Genomic DNA, 27,940 nt, shown 5'->3' with positions numbered 1-27,940 from the left:
TACAGTGTGGTGCTGACCCTGGCGGCGAAGGCCTTGGGCCTTGAGCTCCCCGTCGCGGCCTTGAGGACTAACCTTCTCACTAAGGTCCTTAAACCGCAGTCAAGCTCGGCTGAGCCTCTGCTGCCGTTTAATGAGGCCTTGACTGACGTTCTTTTAGGCACTTGGTCCAGGCCCGCTACAGGTCCGCCTGTAGATAGGGATGTGGCCAGACACCACCGCGCCGCACGGCCACCAGCTGCTGCGTGTGCCCCTGCCTGCCCTCTGCCTCGCTGCTGCCTCGTTTTGCCGGTTGCCGGCTGCCGCCGCTACGAGGATTGTTTTTGCCGTGTTTTTGCCGTGTTTTGTCAAACATTTGTGCCTGCTGTGTTTAACTTCATTTTTTTCCTTGTTTTGTCGATTATTTGTGCCTGTGTTGCCTAACTTCATTTGACCTGTGTTTTGACTTTCCTTCCTTGTTGTCCGCCTACCTCGCCGCCCTCCGCCCTCCTTTCCCGCCACCGCCGCTTGTCCCCGCCCCTTTTTTCTCTTCTGTAACCCTCCCCGCTCCCGCCTCCCAGCTGCTCCGCCCACCCGCGCACTTGGCCTTAAATGGCGACCGTGCGACGTGGGTGAGTGTGACCCACTTGTGGGACACCCCCGCGCCGCACGGCCACCAGCTGCTGCGTGTGCCCCTGCCTGCCCTCTGCCTCGCTGCTGCCTCGTTTTGCCGGTTGCCGGCTGCCGCCGCTACGAGGATTGTTTTTGCCGTGTTTTGTCAAACATTTGTGCCTGCTGTGTTTAACTTCATTTTTTTCCTTGTTTTGTTGATTATTTGTGCCTGTGTTGCCTAACTTCATTTGACCCGTGTTTTGACTTTCCTTCCTTGTTGTCCGCCTACCTCGCCGCCCTCCGCCCTCCTTTCCCGCCACCGCCGCTTGTCCCCGCCCCTTTTTTCTCTTCTGTAACCCTCCCCGCTCCCGCCTCCCAGCTGCTCCGCCCACCCGCGCACTTGGCCTTAAATGGCGACCGTGCGACGCAGGTGAGTGTGACCCACTTGTGGGACACCCCCGCGCCGCACGGCCACCAGCTGCTGCGTGTGCCCCTGCCTGCCCTCTGCCTCGCTGCTGCCTCGTTTTGCCGGTTGCCGGCTGCCGCCGCTACGAGGATTGTTTTTGCCGTGTTTTGTCAAACATTTGTGCCTGCTGTGTTTAACTTCATTTTTTTCCTTGTTTTGTCGATTATTTGTGCCTGTGTTGCCTAACTTCATTTGACCCGTGTTTTGACTTTCCTTCCTTGTTGTCCGCCTACCTCGCCGCCCTCCGCCCTCCTTTCCCGCCACCGCCGCTTGTCCCCGCCCCTTTTTTCTCTTCTGTAACCCTCCCCGCTCCCAGCTGCTCCGCCCACCCGCGCACTTGGCCTTAAATGGCGACCGTGCGACGCGGGTGAGTGTGACCCACTTGTGGGACACCCCCGCGCCGCACGGCCACCAGCTGCTGCGTGTGCCCCTTCCTGCCCTCTGCCTCGCTGCTGCCTCGTTTTGCCGGTTGCCGGCTGCCGCCGCTACGAGGATTGTTTTTGCCGTGTTTTTGCCGTGTTTTGTCAAACATTTGTGCCTGCTGTGTTTAACTTCATTTTTTTCCTTGTTTTGTCGATTATTTGTGCCTGTGTTGCCTAACTTCATTTGACCCGTGTTTTGACTTTCCTTCCTTGTTGTCCGCCTACCTCGCCGCCCTCCGCCCTCCTTTCCCGCCACCGCCGCTTGTCCCCGCCCCTTTTTTCTCTTCTGTAACCCTCCCCGCTCCCGCCTCCCAGCTGCTCCGCCCACCCGCGCACTTGGCCTTAAATGGCGACCGTGCGAACGCGCAGCGGGCGCGCCGATTGTGCGCCGAAGGCGCGCCAAAGGTAAGCCCGTCTACGCCCGTCCGCGCCTGGACCGCGCCCAGTGCCAGGACCCCTGGCCCACGAGGACCCCGACCGACCCGCCTGACGTACTCCGCCGCCACCCTCACCGCTCTCAACACCGGCCGACTCCCAGAATGCCATCAAGCCACTCCACGACGTACCCACGGACCTTTCAGCTGCCACGCCTGCAAGTTCACCTGCATCCGGACCAGCCTCGCACCAGCACCCGCCAAGTCGAACACCAGCAGCACCCACCTCAAGTGCATCCTGCTCAACACCCGCTCCGTCCACAGACACGCCATCGAACTCTGGAACCTCCTAGACGCCACAGCCCCTGACGTTGCCTTCCTCACGGAGACCTGGATGAACGCCTCTTCAGCTCCCGACATCGCCATCGCTATCCCAGAGGGCTACAAGATCGTCCGGAGGGACCGAAACGCCAACCAGATGGGAGGAGGCATCGCCATCGTCCACAGGAGCACCATCCGTCTCACGACCAGCACTGACAACACCCTGACCAGCGCCGAACACCTGCATTTCCAGATCCACACCAACCCGAACACCACCCTCAGAGGTACCCTGATCTACCGACCCCCTGGACCACGCACGCAATTCAGCGAGGACATCGCCGACTTCGTCAGCCCGCATGCCCTCCCCTCCGCCGACTACATCCTCCTGGGAGACCTCAACTTCCATCTGGAGAACAACAACGACCGCAACACCAGCACCCTGCTCGACAACCTCGCCAACCTGGGACTCAAGCAACTGGTGTCCACCCCCACCCACCTCGCCGGACACACACTCGACGCAGTCTTCTCTTCCAGCACAGACATCGACTTCAGCCACGCCACAGAGCTTCAATGGACGGACCACAGCTGCGTCCACTTCACCTTCAAGAGAACGACGACCCACCACCACCAGAAACAGGCCGCCCGCAGAAGCTGGAACAAGATCACAGCAGACCAGCTCGCCACCTCCCTGAGCCAGCACCCTCCTGCCAGCTCAGCGAACCCCAGCCAGGCCGCAGACAACCTCACGAAGTGGATCAACAACTGCGCGGACGAACTCGCCCCACTGAGGACCCCGCCTAGCAGACCCGGCAGCAAGAAGGCCCCATGGTTCACCGACGAACTCAAGAGCTCCAAGAAGAACTGCCGAGCCCTCGAGAAAGTCTGGAGAAGGGAACCGACACCGGACAACAGGACCTCCTTCAAACTTGCCACCCGGAAACACCACCAGCTGATCCGCGCCGCCAAGAAAACAGCTTTCAAGGACCGGTTGGACAACAACGCACACAACTGCAAGGAACTCTTCAACATCGTGAAAGAGCTTTCCAACCCCAGCGCAGGAAACAACGACATCACCCCATCGCAAGACCTCTGCAACTCCCTCGCTTCATACTTCCACAACAAGATCGCGGACATACACAACAGCTTCAACAACCAACCAACGCACACCATGACCGAACAACCACCCCCCACCACCACCCTCCACGCCTGGACCCCGATCAGCACCGAAGACACCATCCGCACGATGAACTCCATCCACTCCGGATCACCGACCGACCCCTGCCCTCACCACGTCTTCAACAAGGCCGATGCTGTCATCGCACCCCACCTGCGAGACATCATCAACACATCCTTCGACACCGCCACCTTCCCCGAGAGCTGGAAGCACGCCGAACTCAGCGCTCTTCTCAAGAAACCCACAGCGGACCCCACCGAACTCAAGAATTACCGCCCCATCTCGCTCCTCCCGTTTCCAGCCAAAGTCATCGAGAAGACCGTCAACAAGCAGATGGCCGCCTTCCTCGAGACGAACGGATCCCTCGACCCCTCACAGTCCGGCTTCCGAGCCAACCACAGCACCGAGACCGCCCTCATCGCCGCCACCGATGACATCCGAGCCCTGATGGACAATGGAGAAACAGCGGCCCTCATCCTCCTAGACCTCTCCGCGGCATTCGACACGGTCTGCCACCGCACCCTAGTACGGCGCCTCAGCAACATCGGCATCCAGGACAAGGCGCTGGAATGGATCATCTCCTTCCTCGACGGAAGAACACAGAGAGTCCGCCTACCACCGAACAAGTCAGAGGCCTCTGAAGTCATCTGCGGCGTCCCCCAAGGATCATCTCTGAGCCCCACCCTCTTCAACGTCTACATGAGCCCCCTCGCGGCCATCGTACGCAAACACAACCTCAGCATAATCTCCTACGCCGACGACACCCAGCTGATCCTCTCCCTGACCAACGACCCCGCCGCCGCCAGAGCCAACCTGCACGAAGGGATTAAAGAGGTAGCCGAGTGGATGACGACCAGCCGCCTGAAACTGAACTCGGACAAGACGGAGGTCCTCATCCTGGGCTCCTCACCCTCCGCCTGGGACGACTCCTGGTGGCCTCCCGCCCTGGGCACCGCACCCAAACCGACAGACCATGCACGAAACCTGGGCGTCATCCTGGACTCCTCCCTCTCCATGACCAGGCAAGTCAACAACGTCTCCTCGGCGTGCTTCAACATCCTACGCATGCTACGGAAGATCTTCTGGTGGATCCCCACCGAGACCAGGAAGACCGTCACCCAGGCCCTCGTCACCAGCCGACTGGACTACGGCAACGCCCTCTACGCCGGTACCACCGCCAAGCTCCAGAAGAGACTCCAGCGGATCCAGAACGCCTCAGCCAGACTCATCCTCGACATCCCACGAACCAGTCACATCTCCGGACATCTGAGAGACCTTAACTGGCTCCCCGTCAACAAAAGAATCACCTTCCGCCTCCTCACCCACGCACACAAAGCCCTACATGACCAAGGCCCGAGCTACCTCAACAGCCGAGTCAACTTCTACGCTCCCAAACGCCACCTCCGATCAGCCGACTACAGGAGGAAGGTCCTTCTCCTACCTGGCCGCCAAGACCTGGAACTCCCTCCCGACCGACCTGCGCCTGACCCAAGACCACCTCTCCTTCAGGAAGAAGCTGAAGACCTGGCTGTTCGAGCAGTAGCGGCAAACCCCCCCCCCCCCCAGCGCCTTGAGACCCTACGGGTATGTAGCGCGCTTTATAAGTGTCAATGATTGATTGATTGATTGACGCCACCGCCCGGCCCCGGGGCGACCCTTGTTTCATGTCCACCCATGAGAGCCTGGTCATCCAGGCCTCCAACTCACAGACCGCATTCCCGACGGCTCCGCCCGATTGGGAATCCAAGAGGTACGAGCAATACAGCAAGAAGGTATTCTCCTCCCTGAGTTTGGGACTGCGGTCTTCCAACACAGCGTGCCTCTTGGGCCGCTACACCCACTCTCCGTGGGACACGGTCGTGGACGTGCTGCCAGAATGCACGGCGGAGGTCAATGGTAAACTCGGCCAAGCCCTTGCGGAGGGTCGACATGCAGCACGTTTTTACATCCAGTGTGGACTGGATACCACCGACTCACTGGGCAGAGCGATGGCAACGACGGTGGTGATTCGTCGCCACGCCTGGTTGAGGTCCGCCAACTTTTCGGCCGATGTCCAGAATACACTCATGCCGTTTGATGGCCGTCGCCTTTTTGGCAACAAGGCAGACCATGCGCTTGAGCGCTTTAAGGACTCCAGGGCTACGGCCAAGTCAATGGGCCTCTCGGACCCGCGCCAGCAAACGGGTGCCTTTCACTCCTTTAGTGGCCAAGGAAGTGGCGCCCCCACACATGCTGCCAGCCACGCACCGCAGACTAGTTTCCAACGCGGTGGCGGCCGTGGAAACCGCCGTGGCGGCGGTCGGGGACAACAGCGAGGTCAGTCCACACCTACCCCTGCAGCATCCGCCTCAAAACCCTCCTAGTCCGAGCTTTCAGGCCCATGTGACACCAGTGGGGGGCAGGGTTCGCCATCACCTCCTCCACTGGCACACTGTCACATCGGAGAGGTGGGTGCTGCAAATCGTCCGAAGGGGCTACTCCCTCCCCTTCGAGGCAACCCTTCTAGCCATGCCACCGCAATACCACCGCGTGTCGGGGGATCACATGAGACTTCTACGAGAGGAAGTTATGGCCCTCTTGGCCAAGGGGGCCATCGAGTGCGTTCCTGATCCAGAAGTATGGTGTGGTTGTTACTCCCACTACTTTCTGGTGCCCAAGAAGAGCAAAGAGGGCCTACGCCCTATCTTGGATCTACGAAACGTCAGCGGCTACCTCCAGAAGGAGAAGTTCAAAATGCTGACACTGGCTCAGGTCTTAGCTGCCCTGGACCCAGAAGACTAGCATTGGACTTGCAGGACTTTCAGTTTACTGTGCTCCCCTTCGGCCTTACCAGCACCCACAGGTGTTCACGAAGGTGATGGCAGTGGTCGCAGCTCATCTGCGCAGGTTAGGGGTTTCAGTCTTCCCCTACCTCGACAACCGGTTGTTGAAGGCGGGCTCGCCCCAGACGGTCGTCAGCCACCTCCAGACGACGGCAGACCCTCCTGCACCAGCTGGGGTTCTCCATAAATTTGCCAAAGTCACACCTGTGCCCCTCCCAGAAGCTTCTCTTCATCGGAGTGGTTCTCACCTCAACGCAGTTTCGGGTTTATCCTCCCGAACAGCGGGTTCGGGATATTCAGGCTTTGATTCCGATTTTTCAGCCTTTATCCCGAGTCTCGGTCAGGTTGACGCTGCGGCTTCTGGGACTGATGGCCTCCTGCATCCTCTGGTGCATCACGCACGATGGCGGATGCGGGCTCTGCAGTGGGACCTGAGGTTTCAGTGGGCCCAGCATCAGGGCAACCTATCCGACCATGTCCTGATCTCAGAGGGCACTGCGAGACAGCTGCAGTGGTGGCTCACGGACCGCGATTGGGTTAGCCGCAGATCCCTTCCCCAACCGGTGCACGTAGTTGTGACGGACGCATCCCTCCAGGGCTACGAAGGCCACATGGGAGAGGCGGAGATCAGAGGCCTCTGGTCTCCGGCGGAGTCCCGGCTCCATATCAACCTTTTGGGGCTGCGGGCGATTCGTCTAGCACTGAAGGCATTCCTTCCCTCTGTCTGGTGAAGTGTAGTGCAGGTGTTCATGGACAACACCACCGCCATGTGGTACTGCAACAGACAGGGCGGGGTGGGGTCATGGACCCTCTGCCTGGAGGTTCTGCGCCTCTGGCATTGGCTGGGACATCCAGGCGTGACCCTGGTGGTTCAACATCTGGCTGGTTCTTTGTCCACGAACTCAGCCGCCGGTGCATGATGGATCACGAATGGCGTCTGAACTCGGATGCGGGGCAAGGTCTCTTTCTGTAGTGGGGAGCGCCTTGGTTAGATCTATTCGCCACCAAAGAGAACGCGCAATGTCATCAGTTCTGCTCGTTGAAATTTCCAAGGCGGCACTCGCTCGGAGACGCTTTGCGTCGTGAGTGGAGTTGCGATCTGTTGTACGCCTATACCACTTCTCCCCAGAGTGCTGAAGAAGATCAAACACGACCGGGCCCAAGTCATCCTTGTGACTCCGGACTGGGCACAAAGGTACTGGTATCCCGAGCTACTCAGTATGTCAGTCGATCCCCCGGTTCGTCAGCCTCTTCAGGAGGACCTTCTGTCGCAGCAGCATGGGACTGTCCTCCACCCGAACCTGTCCAGTCTCCACCTCTATGCTTGCAGATTGAGCGGTGACAGTTGAGGCCATTTGACTTGCCTCCTGAAGTCTGTAATGTTATTCTGGCAGCCAGGCGTCCCTTCACAAAGTCGGTATACGCCTGCAGGTGGAACAGATTTGTGGCATGGTGCACAGCAAAGGCTGTGGATCCTCTCTCTGCCTCTCTTTCTGAGGTTCTTCTCTTCCTTCTTTCTCTTGCCCTGCAGAGCTCTGCTCTGGGCACTACCAAGGGCTACCTTTCTGCCCTTTCAGCCTTTCTAAGGCTGCCTGATCAACCATCTTTGTTCAAGTCCCCTTTTGTAACTAGTTTTCTGAAAGGCATCACACACATGTTTCTCCCTGTTCCGTTTGTGATGCCTCAGTGGGACTTTAACCTTGTTCTTACCTATCTGATGTGCGCTGCCTTTGAGCCACTTCACACCTGTCCTCTCCGCCTTCTTACTCTGAAGACTGCCTTCCTGGTTGCCATCACCTCTGCCTGGAGAGTGAATGAGCTCCAGGCTCTTTCTTCCAAACCTCCTTTCCTTTCTGTCCATCCGGACAAGGTTGTGTTGCGGACTAGACCCTCTTTCCTGCCCAAGGTTGTCACGGCCTTCCACATCGGGCAGTCTATCACCTTGCCACCGCATCCCTCAAAGGAGGAAGAGCGGCTCCACCACCGCCTGGACCCAAAACGTGCGCTTTCGTTCTATCTAGATCGCACACGCCAGTTCTGAGTGGATGACCAACTCTTTGTTGGTTACGTGGGCGCTAAGAAGGGACGGGCGGTGCACAAGCGGACCATCTCTCGGTGGGTCGTCTTGTGTATCAAGGCTTGCTACTCCTTGGCGAAGAAGGAGCATCCTGTTGGGATCAGAGCCCATTCCACTCGGGCCACGGCGGCTACCACTGCCCTGGGCCGGGGAGTCCCCTTGCAGGACATCTGTCAGGCAGCTACGTGGGTCTCGCTGCACACTACTGCGTGGACAGCCAAGTCCGGAGGGATGGCTTCTTTGGCCGTTCCGTCCTCCAGGACTTTCTGGTGTGATTATTGGTTCGCAGACCCACCACCGGGGTTGGTATTGCTGGGGTATCTATTCTAAGGTAAGGAATCTAATATTAATCTGTTTCTTTCAGATGAACAAGTTACTTACCTTCAGTAACGATATATCTGTAAGAAACTGTAGTTAGTATTAGATTCCTTACCGCCCCACCCATCCTCCCCGTTCTGCGAACCGATATCTAGGGTTAAGGTCATCCCCTTTCAGGGCCCTAGTTTCAATGGCACCAGTGTTGGTTTTTAACATGGCTCTGCGTTTCTGGCGCGGTAAAGCTGTATATAAGAACTGATGTCAGCGCGCGGAGGTGGCGTCTAAGTGCTCCGACGACGTCATCACGGCGCCGACCACGGACGCTGAGCCGCGGACGATGCCTACCGACGCGCAAGGGTACAGCTGCGCAAAAAATTTCCGATCCAGTCTGACGCCTGGGGATATTCTAAGGTAAGGAATCTAATACTAACTACTGTTTCTTACAGATATATCGTTACCGAAGGTAAGTAACTTGTTCAACAGAGTAACTTTCGACCAAACTCTAAATTGGCCCTTTAGCATCTTTACAGTGCTATTTGCACATATGTTATGTTATGTAAAATGGATTTTATAAAGCGCGCAGCTACTCAATTGAGTGTTCCGGCTCTGGCTGTGATGACAGTTTATCGCTGTGCAGTAGTGACCCCCGAACTGAGCGTTAGAGCTCAAACAACCAAGTTTTCAGTGAATTCCTGAATGCCCGAAGATTCTGCGTCCTCCTTAATTCTGCCGGCAAGTTATTCCACAGTTTCCCCGCTTGCACCTGGAAGGAGCGTCCTCCAATCCGTGCTCGAAGGTATCTGGGGGTTCGTATTTGTTGAAGTGCTGAAGACCTAAGTATGGGGTGAGGGTGGTAGAATTGGACTCTCTTGACAATGTACCCGGCGCCAATGCCATGTATGGCCTTAAAAGCTAGAACCATGGCCTTAAATTAGATCCTCTTGCGAACTGGGAGCCAGTGAAGGGATTTAAACTGTGAAGCCATACGAGCTTGGGGCCGATAATGAGTATTGCTCTGGTTGCTGCATTCTGGGCCACCTGCAGTTTTGCCAGTAGATACTCTGGTAACCCTAGGTAGAGTACATTCACGTAGTCCAACCTAGAAATTATCAGTGCTTGGACCACCGTTTTTCTGTGGGTGATAGTCAGGAGAGGCAGAAACTGCTTTAGCGTCTTGAGCATGCCAAAGCATGTACTGGCCACCGCCTGGATCTGTGCCTGCATGGAGAGGTTTTCATCCAGTTTCACCCCGAGATTTTTCACTGACTTTACGGATGTTGTAGGGGGGGACATGTCAGCTGGATACAAACTGCGCCAGGCAGTGCTGGGGCGATGGCCAAAGAAGATGATCTCGGACGTAGCAGGATTGCATTTTAGCTGATTGCACTGGAGCCAGGAGAACACTTCTGTTAAACAGCTGTTAATCATGTCTCCATTAAAATCCATAGCTTTGTTGCAGGTGAAGAGCAACTGTGTATCGTTGATGTACAATACAATTTTTGCTCCGTGTTCTTCGGCCAGAGTCGCTAATATAACTCATATATAAGTTAAAAAGGGCATGACTCAGGATGGAGCCCTGAGGCACACCCACGTCTAGGGGAGGGATAGGGGGGCGAAAGGTGGAGACCATACTATTTGCTGGCGGTCATCGTTTACATTGTGATGACTATGAGAACTAAAGCGCTTTTCAACAAAGTCTAAATTAATTCCATTCAGAACGCCACAAATGCTGTCTCTTGCATTATCCATATTCATAGACCATTTTGTTGTATATGGAAAACCTGTACTCAGCCAGACCTAACAGCAGAGTTTAATGCTAAGTGTCAATTGCCTCTCTTTTAATAGAAAATATATGCTACCCAAAATTAACCTTTAGCATGGTCTACTGTGTTCCAGTCTTGTTTTATATAAAAAGGAGTTTCAATACGGTGTGTTATTTTTCTGTTAACAAACAGCTATACCGTTTGCTGTTTTGTAGATGGACGAAATTAAAGGTAAAGACCGGGTGATCCTGGCATTGGAAAGAGAGCTCGGTGCACAGGCTGGGCATACACAGAAGCTGCTCCTCCAGAAGGAAGCCCTGGATGAACAGCTTGTCCAGGTGAAGGAAGCTGAACGTTACCACAGCAGCCCCAAGAAAGAACTTCCAGCTGGTGTTACAGACATGAGCGAATGGATGGGAAATGTGGTGGTGAGCAAACCAACAGCTTGCAGTTTGGGACAATGCGCTCAATGTTTATTTGTAATTGTATTTCTATAGCACTTATTAACCATGAAAAGGCAACAAAACACTTTTCGGGGAGTAGCACGCAACTCCGGAACCCAAATAGAATTAGGGGTGGGCTAGTATAGGGAAATTTGAGTTAATTTATGTGGTAGACATGCACGTCTGTCAGTTAGATTGTACAGGATAATGGAGGGATAGAAGAGGGAAGAGTCTAGAAAGTGTTATTTGGGGATCACAGTAGTAGTATGAGCTGTTGAATGAGTAAATGGAGAGTTGGAGGACGAAAGAGTCTCTAGAAAGTGATTAGGGAGATCATAGTAGTAAAATGAGATTTGTTATAAGTCAAGAAAGGGATACATTAGGGACGTTTTTAGAAAAGGTTGTTTGGAAGATCATAGTAATGAAGTTTGTGGTGAGTCAAGGAGGGAGACAACGGAGGTAGAGCAGGGCCCGAAAAATCTAAAAATTCTTACTAGACATGCAGGTCTACTAACTTCAAAAATCTACTCAACCTAACTGTAATGCACTTGACCTCAGTGTGCAAATGTGACAAGTGAAAAAGATTTAAAGGCATTTTTATTGTTCTTTCACTTTGTGAGTAATAAAGATGCCTTTAAATTTTGCTCTCTTGTCACATTTGCTCTGCTTTCAGAGACAGAGGTCAAAAGTCAGTCTGTGTTCCTACCCACCAGAAAGGGCGAGTAGGACCTAAAAATAGCTCTCTCTAATTAAGTCTGTCTCGCAAATGCGAGTGGGAGAGTGGATTTTTCAAGCCCTGTAGACGATATATTGAGCACGGTATAGGTTGAGACAGAGTAGTGCATCGTAGAGTCAGAGGTGTTTGTTGTTTCTTCTTCTACAGTGGGATTAAAGTCATAAATAACTAAATACACTAGCAGCCCGTCCCGACGTTGTCCGGGTATGAATTGCTGCTGGCCAGTAATATATTGTTTTGTAGGATTTCGTTTTGATAGCATTTCTTATCTGTGACAGGCCTGTGAAACGCTCCGATTCACAGTGCACTGCTGATGCACTTAAGAGTGCACGTTCAGTAGTGTGTGAACTCGAGTTTCCCTCTCCTTGCAATATTATATAGTGCAAACTCGACAACATGGCATGAGCACAATTTACATTACAGAAGAACACATTCATTTGTGGTAGGCACAGGGAGACAAAGCGATTTGCCTGGAATCACAGAATGTTGAGCTGGTGCAGAGATTCGAACGTAGCTCCCCAGCTCTAAAGCCCGCAATTCTAGAAGTTGTGGCGGGAGGTGTGTCTAAAAGTGTATGTCGGTGCTGGCCATCAATGAGAGAGACCTGTGCATTTTTCAAATGGGTGGTGAAAAAATATGAGTATGTTGCTGGAGATGTGGGCCGCCGTGCCATCAATGTACTTACCATGGGAGGGTAAACACCCATTATTGTGCAACTTTCTTTCAGCATACCATCACTCTGCATACTTTCATTACGAAAGTACCATGACTCCGCAATGGCATTATAACGCATGGCATTACATTTTATATGCTTTTACCACGCATACATTTACAACGAAATTAGTTGTAAATGCATGAATGGTAAAAGCATGTTTTTTTTAAAAATGTTTGGATAAGGTAAGTATGGTTATCCAGTATTGGGGTATCTTTCATAGATTCACATGCCTGAATCATTCCCCGTCGTTGAGGCGGGAGTCCCGCCTCAACGACGGGGAATGATTCAGGCATGTGAATCTATGAAAGATACCCCAATACTGGATAAGAAAACAAGTTACTTACCTGTAACTTCAGTTATCCAGCATTGGGGAATGATTCAGGCATGTGAATCTATGAAAGATACCAATACTGGATAACTGAAGTTACAGGTAAGTAACTTGTTTTCATTTAGGGGTATATGTTTTGGGGTACTGAGGTATATGTTTTGGGGTGTTTGGGTATTTTAAGGGTTCAGATATAGTTTTGGGTAATGGGGTACAGTGGTAGTTTTAGGGATAGGTATGGGTTTTGGGGTACAGCGGTATTTTTAGGGTTCAAGGGTAGGTTTGGGGGTACAGTGGTATTTTAAGGGTTCGGGGCTATGTTTGGGTTTTGGGGTACAAGGGTATTTTTAGGGTTCAGGGCTAGGTTTGGGTTTTTGGGGTACAGGGGTATTTTCTAGGGTTCAGGGCTAGGTTTGGGTTTTGGGGTACAGGGGTATTTTTAGGGTTCAGGGGTAGGTTTGGGTTTTGAGGTACAGGGGTATTTATTAGGTTCAGGGCTAGGTCTTGGTTTTCGGGTACAGGGGTATTTTTAGGGTTTAGGGATAGGTTTGGGGTTTGGGGTACAGGGTATATTTCTAGGGTTAAGATGGGTTAGTGTTTAAGGGTGTTGGGGTATTTTAAGGAGTAAGGTTGGGTTATGATTATGGGGTGCAGGGGTATTTAAAGGGAGCAGGGTGGTTTTAGCACACAATATGAGACATGGCATGAAGGGCGGAACGTACCACACGCCCCCAGCGTTTGTCACGCCCACAGCACAACGCAGACACGCCCACATGGGACTACTTTGCTGGCACGGTTCTTTTACCTTTTAAATGTATATGGTGGGCGCCTGCATAGCCTATGTCCTTCTGCTGCAACTGCCCTTTCCAACGCTGTATTGGGTGTTGTGATTGGTGCTGTGGTTCCTGAGATTACTCGCCTCAAAGGTTTGGGCTCTCTCTTTATTATATTAGTATAGATGACTACGTAGAAAGGGTATACAAGTGTAAGTAAGAAAATATATTGAGATTTAAAGTTGTATTGTATAAACACAGACTTTCAAGTGTTGCTGTACTTGAAGCTAATTTATTTGTGGATTTTTAAAACTTTGTTTTATCTTAATATTGCAACAGTGAAGCATTGTAGTTGAAATAGTTATGATAACATTTACATATTGTGATAGATAAATAAAATAGAGACCCATACATATCTAATCAAATAACTTACATGAAAACTATGCAGTCACCTATAAACATGTTAAGCATAGAAATATATATATATGCTGAAGCTGAATTTGTGGTCTAGGTATTGGAATGTGGCTGTGGAAAGTCAAACTCGGGGTCTTGCAGCATATCAGGGCCATTAAGCAGCAAGATTGAGCATACCCAATGGCCAAACATTTTTGGATAGTACATCAGGGCAATTTAGCATCCATGCAATATTATGGTATAAAACGTGAGAATTCACCCACTTAGAGGAAATGGAGAACTTCAACTACAGCGTTCTGAATCGAGGATGATTGTCCTACTAGGGACGGTGAAACTCAATTCAGAAATGTAAGTCCATCTTTGAGACACCATGTCATCTACAATTACTTATGGCTTGACTTGAAGAATTGACTTGAACTTGTTCTGGCTCTTAAAGAACTTTTAAAGAACTTTAAGTGTATTTTGAATGGACTGAAATTGAATATTGTTGTGTTCTTGAAGTATGAACCTGGTGATGATACAATACACTGAAATATTTTCTAGAGGGATATCTTCTGTATATGCCTTGCACATTATAATTGCACCAGCACTTTATATTAATCTATGGATCCCGTAGTGAAGGAAAACATGTATCTAGACCAAGCAAGTGTCATACTGCATTAGGACTTGTTACATTGTGGCGTTATTTGAGAACTCTATATTAATTACAGCACTCTACCAAGGAAGAATAGGAAATATTAGTCTTGAAATTGCCCTTTATTATTGATTAAATAGATTTATCAGGAACAACAGACAAAGAGAAGGTTCCATATGATTACCATGGAATTGTATGAACAAGGATTTCACATATGCATTTGCACTTGTATTACAAGCTACAGACACAATATTCAAATATGTAGTGTTCTGATACAGAGTCAACTAATTTGATAATTTATAACTAAGCACCTGCACTTTATGTATCTCTATGTGCATAGGTACAGTATAAGCATATTGCTTAAGATATCCTTGTTGCAAATACTGTTCCAGTATATGCTGATTTGGTGTGTTTGTTTATAATTTGCAATTGCACTTCATAAAGTATTTATGTATATCTTGTGAGCGCTTATAAAATTGGTACAGTGGCTCACATACAACACACCATACATAGGATTCAGCATTTGCACTTTAATGAGTATAGTGATCTTTGTAGTCACTGTCAGATGCAGTTGGCACTTGAGTAGACCATATTTCTGATAGTGTGCACATACATTTGTACATGGCATGGTTGTAACTCTGTCTGATAAAAATTATAACTTTATTTGCATTACCACTTTATAAGCGTATTGTGTAGGATCCTTTTGTTGCAAACATTGTTGTCCAAGCATATGCCGATTCAGTGTGTTTGGTAGAAAAAGTTGATCAAGTTAAAATACGAAAAGCAGCCTAGATGTTGTAAACAGAAAATGACAGAGGGTCATGTGATGTATACAACTTGTTGTTTTAAGATTCATGTTGCTTGGGGAAACGGGGTTGCCCAGTTGAAGGCAGAAGCCGAAACGCATAGGCATCCCGGGTTGGGTGTTGCCGCACATGAATGAAGCAATTAAATAGAAAATGCACGACTAAAGAGAACAGACTCACCAGAGTTTCTTGGCTGTTTTGTGGAGTGAGTGCGGCTGGATCACTTGAGACGAGCGGTCACTGTGGAGGAATATATATATATATATTTTTTTTTTACACAAAGAGTCATCACCTTCCGTGACTCCACATACGGTGGATCTGAACACCATAGACACCAGGCTTAGCAGGTTAGATGTTTTGTTTATTTAATTTTTCTTCATTTTATTAAATCCATTACAAGAATCAATGTGACATTATCTTCCTCTTAGGACAACACGTTTCAGCTTACACAATCTACTGGGTCTCCATTTACATCTTCCAGGATGTCCTCCTTCATATTTATTCTGACCTTTCACTCTTTTCATGCCCATTGGCTACTAGAGCTTGGATTACTTTATCTGATCGGTTTGTTTTCACTCCCATTTTTCTACGTTTCCAGTTCATTTCACTGCATCATTTAATGTCCTTCTGCAAATACCATTTGATTGCTGAAAGTGACTAGTGCATAAATGATTTGAATGTACCATTACATTTCCTATTTTCAAAGATTAATCACTCTCATAGGTCATAGTATAAAACAAAATGTAAAGTGACCTGTGTATTCTCCTTCGGGTAGCCATGCGCTATACAAGCACATAATCATTCATTCATTCATAAGGGTTATTTTCTCTTTCAATTAAATATCTACTGGCATATTCCTAGACAATTCATGAAATTAGGATTGCCCATATTGAACTGATACATTTTTCTCACGTACCTAAATTGCAAGTACCTTTTAAGACGTTCTATTGTTACATACATATTCGTAAAATGACTGCTGTCATTCTTTATCCAGTATTGGGGTATCTTTCATAGATTCACATGCCTGAATCATTCCCCGTCGCTGAGGCGGGAGTCCCACGGTAAATTACAAAAGTAGTGCCAAAGTAAATAACAGTAGTAGGCCAAAGAAAAAGCCTCAGGCTAAATCTTAGAAGCCTATCTACATCATTATAGTAAAAGAACCAATAGTTCTCTCCAACCAATCAGCTACCAGCACCCTCTAAAACACTCCCAGCCGAGCCAGTTCTCCTCAGATTTTTCACCGCATGTCATTTGGAAGGTAGTCTCCCTGAGTGCCTATTCAGTTCTTCACTTCATCTCTTCAGAGTGTCTGACAAGAAAGCTCTCTTTAAACCCTGCCGGACCTGTGATAAGAAGAGGGCCCATGTTGATGACCAGCATAAGGACTGCATTTACTGTCTTTATCCTAAGCATGTTGCGATGGATTATAGGATTTGCCGTACTTTCCCTACTAAGACTCTTAGGAATGGAGAGGCAAGGCTGCTCTTATGGCTTAAATCTTCTTCGGCTGAGGAGGATGACAGGACCTCAACTTCTAGTAAAAGAGCTAGATCCCATGACAGCTCTTCAAGTGCGGGAAGGAAACATCACAAGACTTCCCATGAGGTGTCTGACCCTTCACAGAGGTCACCTAAATTTTCCTCTGGGTCAATGCTGTCTCCACCCTCTACTTCGGTCAAAGAAGCTAAGAGGCCGTGTACTTCCAAAACCGTGAGCAAAAGTCAGTATAAACCTCTCAGTTTGACTCCGTCATCGACGATTTCTGTGACTTCTTCTGCCCCATCGTCGGCTGTCACTGTCTCGACATTGGCTATAATTTTGCATATTGGGTCTACTAAGATTTCTATCACTTCTAAGAAACCTGTCCAGGAAGACTCGTCGACAAGGGAGTCATCATCAAACTCTCCGTTGACGACTGCGTCGATGTTGAGCCAGTCGACAAAGTTTCCATCGACAAAGCCTCCATCGTCATCAAAGGTACTGGTGCCTGTGAAGTCTACGTTGTCGACGTCTGCCTCGTTGACAATGTCATTGTCGATGACTGTATCAGCAAAGACCGGTTGACCGGTCGGTGTCGAGTTCGACGACGATCCCGTCGACGACAAAGAGCCCGTCAACGAAGAGCCCATCGACTACAAAGAGCCCGTCGATGATGATCCTGTCGACGACGAAGAAAGAGCCCTTCGACGAAGAGCTCGTCGACGACAACGACTGCTCACGCAATCTCAGATATCAACAATGGTGCTTCTGCCTTCTCAATCAACACCAATAACGTCTGCATTTTTTCAACTTAAGACTTTTCAAAGACAAGATTACAGTAAAATATCCCCACTTTTGCTGTCTCACCTTCTGGAAACTTATGTTGACGATGAGGACTAAGATGCTGAGGACGATGAGGGACCATTTGGCACAGCTCACCATCCTTCGGAACTAAACATCAAGTGTCAGGATCATGATGTGAACAAATACCAAGAGCATTATTATCAAGATGAACTTATGGTTCCATACTATAGAATGCATTGAAGAGAGTTGCGCCAGAAGGAAATAAGTCACCTTCCTTCTTTGCTCATTCAGGATCTTCAAGCGATGCTGGCGGATTACCGTCAAAGGTTTCCCCCACAGCAGGCTGTCCCAGATAATCCACCTTCACCAGCGGGGATACCTGAACCGTTGCCTCAGTCTGAGGTTCCTGTTTCGCCAGCTCAGCCTTCAGGTCCCTCTTAGCATTTGCACCATGATGATACATCCTCTGAAGAGGAGGTTGAAGAGGGTGAGTTACCAGACAATACTACCGTTACGGATCCATGGGACGATTATGTTATACCGATGCCTTCTTCACCCCTTCCTATTCCTTCTGATTCTCCCCCTGAGGACATCGGGGGATTTTATAATTTGATGCAGTGAGCAGCATCTAGATTCCAGTTGTCTGTTACAGTAGAGCAAACTGAATGTTTTTTGCATGATTTCAAGGAGGAGTCTAGGAAGATCACCAGAGCTGTTCTGATCATTGATTATATCTGGAATGAAGGGGTTAGGATCATGAAGACCCCGGCGTCTATTCCAGCTGTACTTCCTCGCATTGAGAAAAAATAACGTACTCCTGCTACTAGTCCATCTTGTCTGGTGGGTCACCACAACCAGATTCGGTAATTTCTCAAGCTGCACAGCCACAATCCAAAAATTCTGCGACGCTTATAACCACACCGCCTGATAAGGAAGGGCAGAGGCTAGACCTTATAGGTAAAAAGTTTTCAACTATGGCGGTGGCTTATATTAAAGAGGCAAATTCTTTGGCAATAATCGGTCGCTATGACCGTCAAATGTGGTCAGATATAGCTGAGTTTATTGACCTCATTCCTTTGGACCGGAGGCAAGACGGTAGGAAGATTCTTTTGAAAGGAGAGCAAGCAGCATCCAAGATCATAGATTGCGCTCTGGACATTACAAATACCAACTTTCGTTTGCTTGCCTGTGCTGCAGTGCTTAGACGCCAGGGATGGCTTAAAGCCACAACTTTCAGGCCAAAGTTGCAAGCCAAAATTTTAGACATGGCATATGACGGAGAGTCTTTATTTGGAAAACACATTGATGAAGCCCTACTTGCTATCAAGACTAATACAGATACGGCTAGATAGTTAGGCGCCCTTCAATACAGGTGCGGATTTTTCAGAAGTGCAAGAGGACGTGGTTTTGCTTCCAAAGGAGGATACCAAAACCACCAAACAGGCAATACTAATCACAGTATAGACAGCCTTACGGTCAGTCATCATACCGCCAGGCCTCTTCAACTAGTTTCTCCGGTTAGGGTGGTCAAAAACAATCACAGAATCAAGGTCGAAATTCCAACAGCTTTTGTCCGCAAGTGGAAGGAAATTACCTCAGACCGATGGGTCTTAGACCAAGTAACCAACGGTCACACCCTGGAATCCACAAACAACCACCTACTACTCCGCCCAGGGCTCCCCCTCCCCTCGTCTTCACTTATTGTTCTAATAAGCCTTAGCAATGCTCCTCAAGAATGCAATAGAGAAGGTTCCATCATCTCAAAGAGGAACAGATTTCTATTCTTGTTTCTTCCTCATCAAGAAGAAGTCAGGGGGATAGAGGCCGATTCTGGACCGCCGCAAGCTCAACAAGTTCCTCAAAAAGCAAAAGTTTCCGGATGGGCACACTTTCCGACATATTGAGCTGTCTCAACAAAGGGGATTTTATGGCTTCTCTGGATATGAAGATGCGTATTTCCACATCCCCATTCGCCCCAAACATCAAAAATTCCTTTGCTTCACAGGGGCTGGCGACCACTATCAGTTCAAGGTGCTCCCATTTGGGCTGAAATCAGCACAGAGAATCTTAACAAAGTTCCTGGCACCAGTGGCACCAACATTGAGGTCTCGAGGAATACAGGTGTTTCCTTATGTCGATGATTGGCTGATCAAAGGCCCTTCAGAACGAGCAACCAAGGAGGCCCCAAAAGCATGCCTCCATCTCTTTGCTTCTCTGGGGCTTACTCTCAACGAGAGCAAATTACAGTTGCGTCCACTGCAAGTCATTCCTTTTTTAGGGGAAATGCTAGACACGGTCAAGTGCAAAGCATTCTTGTCAAACGATCGTCAAATGCGCCTCCAAAAATTGGCAATTTCAATCTCAAAAAGGTCAGTTTCTGTCCAGATGTTTGTGTCACTTCTAGGGATGTGCTCGTCTGCAATAAATCTCATACCCTTGGCACGGCTCAAAATGAGACCTCTTCAAGATGATAATAATATTTTTTTATTGTTTTTGATTAGTTATAACCATTACAAAAATACATTCTGATGAAACATTTTTATTAAATTCCTTTTCGATCAATGGACTGTTACATTTTTTTTTATGTACCAGGACATTCATGAATGATAAGAAAGTGCAGAGTGTCCATGGTTCATTTTCCTTGGGGCATCAGGAGTATATATGCAGGTTACAGTACCGCTGATTCTTTGCGCAGCTGCAACTTGAGATAGGAACTTAACAAGCTTCCTATTTAGTTGTGGGTCCCTTGGGTTAAAACATGCGAGTACTGCTTGTCCCCGAGTGCATTTGCCATGTTCATTAAAGTGAGTTTTTAGGAAGCCTACCCTTTCTTCTTTTAGTTTGATGCAGGAGCATATTATGTGTTCAACGTCCTCGTTCCCAACTCTGCATAGCTGGCACAAGTTCCCATAGTTCTTTCTCAACCATGGTTGGAGTTGGGATATGACTGGCAAGATCTCTAACCTGTGTTTTAGAAAGCCTCTTTAGATTTCCTAGAGTACCCCAGTTCAAAGTATGCCTTTTGGCCAAAACATGTGTAACTGCACAGAGTCATCCATGCGTGGCTCCTTTCTGCAAATGTGGGTTCATCTTTTGTTCTTAATAACCTTTTTTTACGATGCACTTTAAGTGCGCTTTAAGTGGAGAAGTGTGGCTCAATGCTTAGAGCGGCAGACCTTGATGCAGAACGCTGGCCAGGGACCAGGGTTCGATTCCCGCCTCGGCGGGTTTCGGGCTTAAATTCCTCTGACCGGATATTCTCTCCTCAGTGCCGATTCTAAGCATGGGTCCCACGCTGCAACTCTGGGCAATAGCTTGCTTAGTCTCCACAAAGGCCCCCTGATACACAAGGGATGCCTGGTTTCACCATGGGATGCCCAGGAGTGGACACCCCACAAGGAAAAGCCAGGAGGGGTTCCCTTGTGGTAGGAGTACAAGCGCCGGGATGCCTCCCGGTCACTGTTCGCGCTATACAAATACGCCACATTACACATTACACATTACATTGTTGGAATTTCCCATAGTTCAGCTAGACCTGTGACAGCCAGTGATTCATCCAAGTATGTTTTAGCCGGCTCAGTGGATGTGCTGCACAGTTCCTGCCAGAGCTGATGGTTCAATATGTTCCTGGCGGAGTTCTTAACTTTATGCCAGCACTTGATGTACGAGCCTCGCCTTGCATGGAGTTGCTTTGTTAGGCCAAGCTCTAGGCGAATCTGTGCTGGCGAAGTATATGGCGGGAGGTTTAGCATTACTCTATATGCCTTTGCCAAGGTGGTATCCAGCAGTGAAGCGTTCCTGCCTCTCAGTACCTCGCTGCTGTATGTGACTGTTGGTGGAATTTTTGCTTGCGCAACACGAAGAAGTGGGGCAAATGCTGGTCCAGTCAATTTTGTTTTGAGGATCCTTAGCGTTGTCACAATCGACATTCCTTTCCTCTTGATGGTTTTAAGCTAATTTTCAAATGTGCCCCCTTTGTCAAACATGACACCTAGGTACTTATACACATTGCAGTTCGTGATTGCGGTTTTTCCAAGCAACCATGCATGGGACTGCTTTTTTCCATTAATAAGTAATAGATTGGGCCAGCAAGGGATTTTATTACTATGGTTAGGAACCAGTAAGTGCAGAACTCAATTTAATTGTGTACTCACACTATTCTTTGATTGTAACTGGAGAGCTCAATTATCACTATAAATCAATAATGTTACCACACTAACATTATATGAAATGAAACAGTAATAATACAAAAACCAGGTTATTGTGATCAAAAGTATTTCTTTGTATTTTATTATCAAACAGAGAATTTATCTCTTGTGCATAATCAAGGGTACATAAAAATGCGAGTGAGATATACTAAAGCAGTGTTGTTCATTCACATGGTATATCTAAAACAAGTCTAAACCGCTGATAAATAATAACTTTGACTTCAGACAAAAATAACATGAAAGTCAATGGTACTGAATGAAACAACAGCAGAATTAAGACAGTGTTGTCGATTGCTGACGCTGCCACTTTTGAAGCGCATATCGTTTTTGGCTACAAAGGGTCTCCAACCTAATGCTTTTTAAAACCTTTGTCCTGAAGATGGTCTTATGAATTTATAAGAAAGACCGAAACGTCGACAACACTGTCTTAATTCTGCTGTTGTTTCATTCAGTACCATTGACTTTCATGTTATTTTTGTCTGAAGTCAAAGTTATTATTTATCAGCGGTTTAGACTTGCTTTAGATATACCATGTGAATGAACAACACTGCTTTAGTATATCTCACTCGCATTTTTATGTACCCTTGATTATGCACAAGAGATAATTCTCTGTTTGATAATAAAATACAAAGAAATACTTTTGATCACAAAAACCTGGTTTTTGTATTATGACTGTTTCATTTCATATAATGTTAGTGTGGTAACATTATTGATTTATAGTGATAATTGAGCTCTCCAGTTACAATCAAAGAATAGTGTGAGTACACAATTAAATTGAGTTCTGCACTTACTGGTTCCTAACCATAGTAATAAAATCCCTTGCTGGCCTAATCTATTACTTATCCTTCTGCCCAAGCCCGCAAGGGTATATTGGGTTGCTCACCTCCACACACATATTTTTCCATTAATAGTCAAAGTTTCAGTTTTGTCTATGTTGACTTCTAATTGGTTTTCATCAGCGTACCCATGCAGTGTGTCAAGTAACCGTTGTAAACCTACTTGAGTATGGCTAGTTAAAACAACATCGCCCGCATATGACATTCTGGAAATCGATTTTCCGCCTATTCGAGGGGCGTGTACATTGCAGGCGGTGAGGACTGATGTTAAGTCCGCTGTGTAGAGGTTAAATAGAAAGGTGCGAGAACGCACCCCTGCTTGATGCCTTTAGTTGTTTGTATGCGCCTCGACAGGTGGGAGCCATTTCCAAGCGATACCTGTATCCACATGTTGGAATGTAGTTCTGTTAGGAGGTTCAGGAGGGACGAGGGTACCCCCCAGATCGCCAATTTCCTCCAAATGTTAGCTCGGTTGACGTTGTCGAACGCCACCTTAAAATCCATAAAGCAGAATTGGAGAGATTTTTGGTTAAAATTGCTTTGTCGATGATTAGTGACATTGCTAAAAGGTTGGTTGTTGTACCTGTGTCTCTACAGAACCCCGTTTGGCTAGGGGGAATTATGTTTTGCTCTGTTCCCCATTCTTGCAGCTCTGTAAGTAGATTCCCCGCAAAATATTTTGCCTTTAGGTCCAGTAGTGCAATTAGACAGTAGTTTTTTTGGTAGGGTTTTGTCCCCCGCTTTATAAATCGGTGAGATGACTGAGCCCTTCCGTGATGTGGGCAAACACCCAGACTATCTAACAGAGCCGAAGATTGTAGCTAGGGTTTCTGACCAGTATTCTGGGTCTTGTTAAAAAGAGTACCCGTTTGGCCCGCGTACTCCTTCTTTCCTCCATTTGCTCCCTAATCATGACGGCGTCGATTTCGGTTTTTGCAGCCTTGTTGGTCATCACAGTTTGTAGTTGGGGTGCTGATTAGTCATCTTTGCTAATGTTAAGTCCTCATGCATGTTGATTAAAGTGACGTTCTAAAAAGGATGTCCAATTATTTTCTGTTATGTATGTTGTTAACCCGCCATGTGCCAGTTGTAGGAATTTGTTTATCGTTGCCCAGAAACTTGCACTTTTATTTCCTTTGGAGTCGTAATGGAGTTTGGCCCAAAGTTCGTTTTCTTGTGGTTTTCTTATTTCCCATGTAAGTTTCCTAAGTTCGGCCTTGCTCTTTCAGAGCTGCAAAAGTATGCCCGTGTCCCCCGGGCGTAACCTCAAAAGCCTTAGTGATTAATTTATGAATTTTTTTAGACTTTTCAGAGTTGACCTTTGTGCGCTCGTAGCCTTCCCCTTAATTGTTGGATTGTTAGGCAGGAAGTGTCGGGCTAGGGATGAGTAAGAATTTGAAAACATGGACGTAAATGATTCCCACATGTAAGTGTGTTTTCCAGTGAAATGCCTAAGCTCGTTTAGCTGTTGTTTTGCTGCGAGGAACACCTTGGCTATGGATGATTTAATTCTTTTTAGGCTTATTGTGTGGCATGCATGCTTTCCCACTGGGTTAGGGATTGATTTATCTGGTAGTGCATAAATTGAGATTTCCTGCGGCCAATGGTCACTGTCCCCTGTCTCCTAGACAGTGGCCTATTATGTTTTGGAAGAATGGGAGAGACACTAAGATGTAGTCAATTGTAGAGGTTACATGGCCTAAGAGGAATGAGGCGGCCAGTGGGGAATCATCAACAAATCTGCCATTTAGCGCCCTTAGTCCAAAGTTCTCGAGATCTTCTAGCAGCTCAGTAGCACCCTTGGATGTTCTTCCGTGATCTCTGTGTGATTTAATTGGAATGTTCCAATGAAAAGACTGGACTTGGGTGTCTTCATTTGAGGTGGTACCTAATATGTGCGGATTGAAGTCTCCTGACAGAATGAAATTTGGAGTGGTCTGCATACTCATCAATCGATAAAGGTGTTCATCAATTTTTTTGAGTCCTGTTTTTTTCTGTTTCGGCTTTATGTATATGTTTATTATCAATACCTCCTCCTTTTTTCCGGTGAGGTTTAGTTGAATGTTTGTGCTGTTTACAGCTGGGAATACACGCGATAATTCCACGGTGCTATGAATTTGTATTATTTTGATGTAAGTAGCCAGGCCGCCTGATAGACGGCCATAGATGCTATTTCTTAGAGCAGGAGTGTGGAAACAGATGTATCCCTCTATTTGCAGAGCCACCTCTTGCCATGTTTCCTGCAGTAGAATGATATCAAAGGTTTTTTAGTAGTCGAGAAATTCAGTGTCAGTGGTCTTGTTTTTTGCACGTTAATATTCCATGAGCATATCCTCAGGGGTAATACACCTTGATTTCCACAATGCCTTGTTGTGTATCTGTGGGTGACCAAATGTATTGATAGTTCTGGTGATCCGAAAGGGAGCAGGAGCAACTGCAATGTTAACGGCTGTGCTTGTTTGTGTATTTGATGTCTGTTCTTTTTGTGGTGACCGCCCTCGTGCCCCCCTAAGTAAGGACGGAATTTTATTGCATTTGCGGATTGGTCCTTCTCTTGCTATATCAAGTAAAGGGAATGGGTATCCTGTGTTAAAGAACACAGTGGTTTGTATCCCCCAGGCTTTAAAGGTTTCCTTTTCTTCCAAGACTATGTTTGCAATTCGGTCAGTAATCCAGGTGGCTTAGGTGGATTCTGTTCCGGTTGCTTTATCCAGCTTTACAAATTCTATTGAAAGAAAGTCAGTAAAACGTATGCCTTTTAGTGTAAGAGAATATTCCCTCTGTTTAAGATGTCGAAAGGTTCTTTCGATTCGCATTCTGGGGTAAAAATAGCAATGGCTAAATTCCTGGTTTGGGTGACTGGAGGTTGTTTTCCAAAGATTGGTCCCAAGTGATATTTTGTAGTGATGTTAGTGAGTTGCTGACTCGGTCTGATCGAGGTGTCAGGAAATATGGTTTCTGGGGCTTGGGGCCTATTGGTTCATCTAGGCCACGGTCCGTGTTTAGGTGCCATATTGGAGTGAGACCCATATGCCCAAATGTAGTGGTCCTTGGCTCAAAGGGGGTCCCTGTGCTTCATTACAGGCACTACTTATGCTGTCGTTTTTTTGGTTTGCTTCCCCTAGTGCCTCAGTTGGGTCGGGAGTGATCCTTTTAGCTGGCGGCTCAATTTTCAAGGTTGGTGTGTAGGAGTTGGCACCCAGTAGCGGTGAGACATGTAAACTTGAGGTTGTGGCCAACTCCTGGTTTGGGCCTTCTGTAGTAGGGGGCTCCCTCGACTCAGTTGATTGTGACATTCGACTGCTGGTGGTGGTGCTATCGTCCTGTTTTGACTTAACTTTCATTGTTCTGTTACCTTGGATGTCGGTTTGGCTGCTGGGTAATATCTGTTCTGCCCCCAAAGGTGGTATTTCAGCTTGTGTTACATCCTTGTTTTCCGTAGTGTTGGTGTCCTTGGGCTGGTTAGATCCTCCCTCAGCTTCGGAGACATGTGTGATGGCAGATTGAACTTGTGCTTGCTGCTGTGATGTTTTTGTTGTAAACAGAGGGTAGAGCTTTGTGAGGCTCGGAGATGGTATTTTATTCCGTCCTTTCCTCCTAAATTGGCGTTGTCGCTTTGAGTTCTGCTTTGGTGTTTGCTCCTTGCGTGGCGGAGAGGTCCTAGTGGGCAGGCTGCCCTTGTGACGGATCGGAGGGTTTTCGCCAGAGTTTTTTTGGGAAGTAGAGTCCCTGTTTGGTGCCATTTTGGCTACTGCTTTATTTGAGTTTGCCCTTAGTTTGTCTTGATATGGGCCCATTGGCAGGCCTTCTATAAGGGTGGAAACAATTGAGGGGACTGACAATAGCTTGTCAATTATAGGACCACAGCTGCAATTCAGTTTTACTTCCTGCTAGGCTCTGCTGATTAAAAGGTGTTGTTGGCCTAGTTTGTCGTCTATGCCCCTCACGAAGAGGGCCAGAGTATCTAAAAGTGTCAGCTGCAGGTCCATTTTGACTGACTGGTAGTGTAAAACGTCAACCGTTCGTTGCATTGTATTTAATAAGATGTGCCATGTTTTCGGTGCCTGATTCCCGTTCCGATTTGGTGAGCCTGGGATCAAAGGAGGAGTTGGAGGACTTTTTCTTGAAATTGGATTGTTAATCGCTGTTTCTTGGTCGTTGCCTTGAGTTATATTAATGCAGGCTGTAGGCAGAAGCTGTTTCCCAAGAGTGTCCAGTGCATAGGACACTAGTAGGTCAGCCCACTCCTGCGATCCAAGGTAGGAGATGGAGTCCTGCCCGTTTCCCCTGGAGACCGAAGAGTCAGAAGAAGTTTCAAAAGACTCTTTGGGGATAACTTGGTCACCCCCTGTTTCCGCTCCTGGTGAAGATTGGGCCGGTTTGGTGGCCTCTTGATCTTGTGGCGGCACGAGTGGGGGTTTGTGGAGTACTTTTGGAGGGAGGACTTTGAAGAGGTGTTCAAATTAAAAATTCAAATTGTGTCCAATCAAGTCCACCTGCCCTAAGTTTGTGAGCTTGCCGTTCGTTGTTTTAGGCTCTTGTGAGTTTTGTGCCTCCTTCCGTTTTTTGAAGTCGATTGAGACTGTTGCTATGGCATTGCAAATTAGAGTGGGGGTAGGCAAGGATTGATTAATAACATACTCCACAGTATGAGTTTCCACCTCCTCCACCCCCTCTTGAGAAATAGGTGGGCTGTTTGTTTTATGTTTCCAAATTTTTTCTGATGTTAGAGGAGAGACCTCCGGTTTGGCAACTAGGATTCCCACTGTAGTTTGTTCCGTGACTGGTGAGGTTGATGGCAGTGTAAGGAGGAGTGGATCTTGTAGGCCCATAATTTTGCCACTGAAAGAGAATATAGATGACGCTGGGTCCTTTAGAAATTTGAATCTTGATGAAATTTTTGGTTGATGCAAACGAGGTCGATGGCTTCCAGGGTTTTGTGCTAGATTACTGGGAACATCCACTTCCTCCCCTACTTTGGTGGCCATCACCAGAGTTACTGTACTTGGTTTTGAATTTCCATTTTGTTTGGCTTTGCGCACAGTAACAGCGGGCTGCCCCCTTTTCCTGCCCGACCTCATGCTTGTGGTGGTCTTTGTCCTCTGGGAGAGGCCCTGCTTTCGCGCACCTTCCCAGTTACGTTGTATTTGCCAAAAATCCTCCTAGGGCGGATCAGGAGGACGGGTCTGTCAGGTCTGTCAGCTGCGGTGCAGGGGCGGTTGATCAGTTCAATTAGTTTTGGTCTGATCTAGTTTTGTCAATTGTCTGCTTTTTTATTATTTTTATTTTTGGGGCTGTTTGTCCTGTCACCGGTGGTCCCAGTAGCCCTTGCGGCTACTGCTGGGGCTATTGCAAGGATGATGAAAGGATACAAAGATGCAAGGACGATGACGTGAGCAGCTGACGTGACTTATGTGGAGTCCTCCCCGCTGACGCTGT

General features: G+C 47.9%; 1 protein-coding gene across 1 annotated transcript in view; it reads left to right on the top strand.

The window, feature by feature from the left end:
* The window catches only part of LOC147725440 (janus kinase and microtubule-interacting protein 1-like), a 1,438,523-nt gene that overhangs the window by 551,370 nt on the left and 859,213 nt on the right, over positions 1 to 27,940 (top strand). The window contains exon 5 of the mRNA XM_086964109.1: positions 10,541 to 10,753. Within this exon, the coding sequence (XP_086820235.1) occupies positions 10,541 to 10,753 (213 nt within the window). The remainder of the gene's footprint in view (positions 1 to 10,540; positions 10,754 to 27,940) is intronic.

Source organism: Lissotriton vulgaris, chromosome 3_2 (assembly GCF_964263255.1).
Source record: "Lissotriton vulgaris chromosome 3_2, aLisVul1.2, whole genome shotgun sequence".
NCBI lineage: Eukaryota > Metazoa > Chordata > Amphibia > Caudata > Salamandridae > Lissotriton > Lissotriton vulgaris.
The sequence above is the reverse complement of the archived record's forward strand: the minus strand, read 5'-3'. Positions and strand labels throughout refer to the sequence as shown.